The 7,344-nt window shown below is 62.3% G+C and overlaps 1 protein-coding gene across 1 annotated transcript in view; it reads left to right on the forward strand.

Moving 5' to 3' along the window:
- CAVIN1 (caveolae associated protein 1) overlaps nt 1-6,325 on the forward strand; it is a 29,248-nt gene extending 22,923 nt beyond the window's left edge. The window contains exons 2-3 of the mRNA XM_026654692.2: nt 2,633-4,369; nt 4,763-6,325. Of these exons, the coding sequence (XP_026510477.1) occupies nt 2,633-3,289 (657 nt within the window). The 3' untranslated portion in view covers nt 3,290-4,369; nt 4,763-6,325. The remainder of the gene's footprint in view (nt 1-2,632; nt 4,370-4,762) is intronic.
- Nucleotides 6,326-7,344: the final 1,019 nt, after the last annotated feature.

The raw sequence follows: 7,344 nt of genomic DNA on the forward strand, positions 1-7,344 counted from the left end.
GGAGCTGGGAATAGAACCCAGGAGTCCTGGCCCCCAATCTCCTTTCTAACCTCCCTGGACAACACACTGCTCATGGCCCGTTGCTGTTACAGCTGTGGATTTACTGCCGTGTGCAGCACGCTCACCTGCTCACGCTGGGGCATCGGCTGCCGGGGAAGGGGAAACATGCTGAAGCCCCTGCCCCGTGCCAAGGGGCACCCCCCTCAGCGCCCCGCCGGCTGCTCTGTGCTGTTGGGATGCCCCTCGCCGCGCACCAGGGGGCGCTTGGAATCGTTCTCTAACTCGAAGGCAGCTGTCTCTGGCTGTGCTGGGAGGCCGGGCACAGATCACTTCTCTCGGGGGAGTGGGGGAAATCTCCCTGGCTCACTTCCCCTTCCCCCACAAGGCCCAGGGCCAGTGCCCAGGTCCAAGGGGAAGGGCTCCCGTGTGTTGGCGTTGTGAGAATGGGGCAGAACGCAAGCCTTGGGGGGCAGGAGCCCCTCCGCTCCCATCCCAGCTGCCACAGGCACGAGGCCAGACACGGGGCTTTCCCACGCTCAGAGGAGAGGACTCGCCCAGGGGAAAGCCCAGCAGGTGCCCTCGATGACAGCTCATGGGTGATTTCTAGGGGGCCTGAATTCCTGTGTTCCCAGGGGAGCTGATCTCAGTGGTCAGCCAGTGACTCGCTGCTGTGTGAGCGCTGGGAAATCGAGCAAGGTCTCTGCCCCTTCCCAGGGAGGGGGCCGGTGCTGGGACGCTCTGTTCAGCATGGCTCTGGGGAATGCACAGACACCGCCTCGAGTGGCGTGGGGGCAGGGATGTGACTTCACCAGCAGCCTCGGGACGGGACAGGAGGCATCTGCTTGGGAGGTAGTTTCCCCAGCAGTACAAGGGAACAAGCAAGCTGCAGGGTGTGGTCCTGCCAGGGGGATGGAATGGGACAGGGCCAAAGACAGGCAGGGGACAAATAACTAGCAGCATCCTTTCCTCCGGGGCAGCTCCCACACCCCAAGGCAACAAGGCCACGGGCTTAGACTGTCGCACCTGGTGTTTTATCTTGTTGCTCCTGCCTCGTGCCCCTCTCGCTCTGCAGAACGAGCCAGAAACCTGGGCGGCTCCAGCAGAGGGGACAAGACACCAGCTCTGCTCCCCTGCTGCTGCCTGGCTCTGTTTGCAGTGTGCACGGCCCCTCGGTCTGGGCTGCGGAGATGAGACACCAGCCTTGTAGCCGGGGTGAGAGGCAAACATGGGAGCTTTGTGGTGTAGCTTTTGCTCTTTGCACAACAAGAAACCACCAGGGCATGGCCGAGTGTGCAGACCCAGCACTGCTGTCCTGGCTGGGTTGTAAAACATATGACATGGTGAGCACCACAAGAGGGCTCACAAGCTATTTAAAGGTTTCAGAGTAGCAGCCGTGTTAGTCTGTATCCACAAAAAGAACAGGAGTCCTTGTGGCACCTTTAAAGGGATACGGCCCAATTCCTATACATTACTGTTGCACAGGCTGGAATCAGTCGTCTCTGAGGCCGGTGTTAATCAGGAGCGGCTGCCCTGGCATGAGGGAGGCTGTCTGTGAGTGAGTGAGAGGGGAGGGCTTGTGCCTTGAGTCGTGTGACTGTAGTGAACCCCGCGCTGTGAAAAGCTGGGATCGGTGCCGAATGCAGATGCCAGCAGCGCACAGGATGCCCCAGAGGGGAACGGGGAGAGTCCCCAGACTGCGTGGAGGGAGGGAGCCAGCCAGCCAGGGGAGATGAGCCCAAGGGCTGGAGGGGAGAGTCCTCTGGGAGCTTTGACTGGCGGGCGGGTGAGTGGTACAAGCAGTCCTGGGATGAAGAGGATGCTAGTGAAGGGCTTGGAAGACTGGGGAGGGGGGAGCCAGGACAGAGGGGACAGAGCCCCCATTCCAGCACCGGCAGGGGTCTGTGCAGGTAAAGGCGGGGGGGGGGGGGGTTGCCACCCAGGCCGGAGTGTGCAGGGCGGATAAGGCTGAGCTTGAATTTAGCAAGAGCCCTGAGCTGCTGTGGACGAGAGCGGAGTAATTTACCAGGGGGGTGAAAAGCGGGGGAGGAGTCCAAGCCGGGGGCCAGGCACTGAAGGCCAGATTTGTCCCCAAGGGCAGACTAGCCATGAATCTCAGACCTCGGAAGTGCGATTAGCTGGGCAGTGACTCCGAGAGCTGCTCAACCCAGGTTCGATGGCTGGGAGCCGCGGGGGCAGTGTGGGCCCAGGGTCAGAGCCTGAGGGTGGGGGTGGCCGAGGAGTTTGTGGTCAGTTCCAGGCTGGGGTCAATACCAGGGGTCAGAGTCCAAGTCAGGAGGCGAAGCCCAAAACAAGCCGAGGTCCAGCAAGGAGTTCAAGAGCATGAGACAGGACCAGCCTGGCAGCACCAGGAGATTCACCACGCTGTGGCCCAGACAGTTCCTGGACTGCCCCTTGGGTTTCCATAGGGCAAAGAGCCAATCGGGAGCCACGGGACTGCTGCCTGACCAACGCCTGAGGCAGAACGTCCCCTGGGCTGTGCCCACAGAGGGTTGTGGGAAGTGGGGCGCAAGGGGCTAAGAGCTGCTGCTGGGTGGCGGCCTGGCACTGTAGCTCTGCAGGGCTGGGTCCTTACAGTGCACGTGTCTTACCGATTCCATCTCTTCGTTTTCAGGATGAAGTGAAGCTCCCGGCCAAGCTGAGCATCAGCAAGTCTTTGAAGGAGGCAGAGAAGGAAGAGGAGGGTGCGGAGGTGCCCGCGGACGAGGACCATGTGGATGAGGACCGCATCCAGCTCTCCTCAGATGAGGAGGTGGAGGTTGAAGAGATCATCGAGGAGTCCCGGGCAGAGCGGATCAAGAGAAGTGGCATGAAGAGGGTGGACGACTTCAAGAAGGCTTTCTCCAAGGAGAAGATGGAGAAGACCAAGCTAAAGACCAAGGAGAATTTGGAGAAGACCAAACACAACTTGGAGAAGACCCGGCACAACCTGGAGAAGAGGATGAACAAGCTGGGCACCAAGATCGTAACCACTGAGAGGAGGGAGAAGATGAAAACCTCTCGGGACAAGCTGAAGAAATCCTTCACTCCCGACCACCCCGTCTACGCCAGGTCCAAGACGGCAGTCTACAAGGTGCCACCCTTCACCTTCTATGTCAAGAAGATCAGAGAGGGCGAGGTGGAGGTGAAAGCCACGGAGATGGTGGAGGTGGGAGGAGAAGAGGCCGAGAACACGGAGCTGCTGAGAGAGGAGAGCCCTGAGATGCACACGCTGCTGGAGATCACGGAGGAGTCGGACGCAGTGCTGGTGGACAAGAGCGACAGTGAGTAGGACGGGCGGTGGCACAGGATGGACGGCTGAACATGTAACCTTTCACACTGCAAGATCTCTCTTTGCCCCACGCGTCCCGGGAAACGTGTACCCAATGTATCATTATTCCTCTGGACGTCCAAGCCGATCCCCTGCCGTCCCGGACGAGGTGTCGTTTATATTTTAGTTTTAGCACACAGAGGAGTTAGGAACACAGGACGGTTTTTCTTACACTCGTTGTGGAGACCATTCCTGCTAGTGGCCCTGTGAGAGCTTGCTAGCCGCCAGGGACCCGGCTGGGAGCGTGCTAAAACCAAGATAACTGCTGTACACCTGGGAAGATCCCTCTTTGCAGCTCTCTGAGACCTGATGTCTAGAATGCTTTCTGCCTGGCACACTGCCCAGCGCTGGGGATCCCCCCCGTCCATTTGTCAGCCCGAGCCGCCATCCCCACAGGCAGACGGAGGGGAATGCAGGAGCCCAGCTGGCTAGTAGCAGCAGAGAGACATTTCCCACCCCTGCCCGAACGCCAGCTCCTGGGGCCATGCGGTCTGGAAGATCTCCAGTGGAAGGTGGATCTCTGACATGTCTTAGCATGTGGCGAGGGAAGGGTTAAGCCGATCCCACTGGTGGGCAGAGCACGTGTGAGGGTGGGCAATGCCACATCGGGCTGGGAGGGGCTCCCTGACACTTCTTGACCCCAGAGGGCTCAAAGAGCTAACGGGCCAGTTCTGGAGAAGCCAGCATTGTGCACCACTCGGCTACAATGGGCACCACATTGCCTGGGTGGCAGCGAGATCCCCTGGCAATGCGGGTATCCTACACACACACAGGACCCCGCCACTGCTGCCAGTTACACCGGGGCCACTCCAGGCCTTACTGGCACTGCCCCAGAGTAATGGAGAGCTCAGCATGTGCCGCACGCTCCTGTGTGTGTGTCTGCAGTGCCCGTGACAGCGCGGTGACCGTCTGCCTGCTGGGCCCAGAACCGCTTTGCTCCAGCGGGCTCACGGTCACCTGCAGGGAGCTGTGTGGAGTCGGGTGTCCCACCCCGTCACCGGAGAGCGAGCCCTGTACCATGTGGCATCAGCAGGCTGGGAGGTGCATGCTCATTAGCCAGGGGAGGGTGCAGGTGGGGGGTGCTGGAGGGCTCAGCAGGCCGGGAGGTGCATGCTCACTGGCCAGGGGAAGGTGCAGGTGGGGGTTGCTGGAGGGCCCAGGGTGCGGCTGTGAGGTGCACGCTCACTAGCCAGGGGAGGGTGCAGGTGGGGGGTGCTGGAGGGCTCACCAGGCCGTGAGGTGCATGCTCACTGGCCGGGGGAAAGTGTGCAGGCTGGGAGTAGGGCCCAGCAGGCCGTGAGGTGCACGCTCACTGGCCAGGGGAGGGTGCAGGTGGGGGGTGCTGGAGGGCCCAGAGTGCGGCTGGGAGGTGCACACTCACTAGCCGGGGGAGGGTGCAGATGGGGGGCGCTGGAGGGCCCAGCGGGCCGGGAGGTGCACGCTCACTGGCTGGGGGACAGCCCAGGGTGCTGGAAGGCCCAGGGTGCGGCTGTGAGTCATTTCCAGGAGGGCTGGAGGATGTGCTGATGCCACAGCAAGGGGACAGAGCAAGGAGGGCTCTTGGCCAGCCAGAGAGCAGTCTTGACACGGGTCTGTGGGCCCGATCCCGAGCAGCGGCGTCTCTGCAGGGAGTCCCGGCACGGCTCAGGCTCAGGGCCCTGCGTATCCCCTCAGCCTCCCCACTTGCTGCGCAGTTCTAGGATGGGGCACTGTCGCTTGAGCACCAGCTTTCCTATCCGCACGCACCGCCACTGCTTCGCAGGCTCCCGGCAGAACGGAGTGAGGGCCGCGTGTGCTGGGACACCGTGTGTCTCCTGGCCAGCTGAGGTCGGCTTTGGGGCTGGCAATTCCCAACTCCCTCCCCTTTGCAGCCCCCCAGGTGGCAGGGGACACGGGGAGGTTCGGCTTGTGTTCATGCCTATCCTTCCCTTAGTTCATACCCGCTGGGCACAGCCCAGCCCCTGGCACATGCGGCCGCCGTCCTGACTGCCACGTGACACACAGGAGAGCAGAGGTTTGTTGTTAACGTAGCCACAATATATAAACTTGCTTCTTTGTTAAGAGCATTTTCTTTCTTATTGCCCGTCCCACTCCCACCCCCAGGGTCCTTCCCCTGCAGCGGAGCTCCCAGCCTGCCCAGTCATGCCAGGCCAAAGTGGGCACGGCCCCAGCAGCTGGGCTCTGTGCCAGGCTCCCTGGTGAGTTCTCTCTAAGCAGCGAGGAGGCATCTCTGGACCCCTGTGCTGCCCCCAGGGATGGGCAGGAAGAGATGGGGTTGGATGGGCCTTTGCCATGCTCTGCCCTTCCCTGCCAACCCCATGACGGCACCACCACTGTGGGGGGATGCCAGGCCCCTGGCAGTGGCGGTCCCCGGGGGGCAGGGGAGCCTTGCTTGCCCTCGGTTGGGATCTGTGCTCACTGCCGGAGCTGCCCTTCACTGTTCGCCCCGGGCACCCCGCGCAGCAGGCGGAGAAACCAGATGTTCTGCAGCCCCCCAGGCCAGGGCAGGCCGAACCCTCGCCCCTCTGCCTAGGGCAGTCCTTCAGCATGTGTGTGGGGACCTAGTGACTGGCCGCGCCCCGCACTCCCGCTGCCCCCCTGTGCAGCCCAGCCCGTGGCAGGGGAGGTGCTGGCTGACGGAGGAGCGGGCAGGGCAGGGGGCTGTTCACACTCTGTCTGTTTCCTGGGGCCCATCTATTGTTTTTTACAGATATATTTTTCTTACACAGAAGCAGTAGCTCAGAGTAAGTGACTCCCAGGGCACGGGCAGGCGCTTGGCTCGAGCAGCCCAAGGCCACCAGGGTTTGGTGCCGTACTAAGCATCTCTGACCTCGGAGAGAGGGAGCAGAGCGTGTCCATGGGGCAGAGAGCGAGTCCTGGGCCCTCCCGTGCCCAAGGTGATGAGTTGGGGGCCATGGGAGCTGGGTGGAGCTTTATCCATTTTCTATGACTGCATCCTGGTGAGCAGCCCGACCAATAAAGTTTCTTTTCTAAAAGGCCAAGCGTGAAGCGTGTTTCCCACGGACGGGGGCAAAGGGCACCGGCCCGGGGGCACCGGCTGCCGCTGGGTGGAAGGGAGCCAGGGCTCTGCCCCACGAGCAGGGCAGGGGGGCCAGGGGGCAGCACCGTTTGCTCCCTCATCCACGTTAAACTGGTGCCCCAGCACAATGGGGGAAACGTTCCCCTTGTTGGAGGGACAAAGACCTGCGGCAAACAGGCCGGGGGGGCATAGGTGCTGGAACTGGGAGGGGCTGCGGCACCCCTGGCTTGAAGTAGTTTCCTTCATATCCAGGGTTTACAGTTTGGTTCAATGGCTCTCAGCCCCCGACGATACACATAGGCTGGTCGCTGCCATCCCAGAGATGGGTTCTGCCCCCCCCCAGAACAGGGGCACCGTGCTGGAGGGCCCGGGACCTCGGGAGCCAGGAGGGGCGATGCCCCGTGCAGCAGGCACAGCTCTGCCAAAGCCTGGTGCGAGGGAAACACAGGAGCCCTGGGCAGCAGTAACCCCCAACGCTGGGCTGAGCAAGGAGACGCTCGTCCCCAGGCCGCACTCAGAGAGGGGGAACAGCAGGCACCACGCGAGCCCAGCCATGCCCGGCCCCCACGTGGCATCAGGGAACGAGGCCGTGCTGGGCAGTGACTCACCAACGATGAGCGAGTGTCTGCGACCTTGGCAGCAGGACTATGAGTCTGCTAGTGTCCAAATAGCCCTCCCCCTGCCCCAGTGAGCCCCCCACACATACCTGGCTCCTCCCCACTCCGGAGACAGGGTTCCTGCTCCCAAGGGGGCCTGGGATATCACTCCGTGCCACTCCCACGTTCTGCCAGGCTGGGCTGCACCCCACATGCGACTGCCCCCAGGCTCCGGCTGCAGGGACAGAGGCCCAGGGAGGGTCAGCGACCGCCAGAAGCCCCGAAGTGAGTCAGTGGCCGAGGCAGGACCTGACACACATTCTGGCTCCGGCTCTTAGGAGACGGATGCGGCCAGGCAGGGAGGTGGGAGCCGAGCACGC

The sequence above is a fragment of the Terrapene carolina genome, unplaced genomic scaffold (assembly GCF_002925995.2).
Source record: "Terrapene carolina triunguis isolate 2854851 unplaced genomic scaffold, T_m_triunguis-2.0 Scaffold193, whole genome shotgun sequence".
NCBI lineage: Eukaryota > Metazoa > Chordata > Testudines > Emydidae > Terrapene > Terrapene triunguis.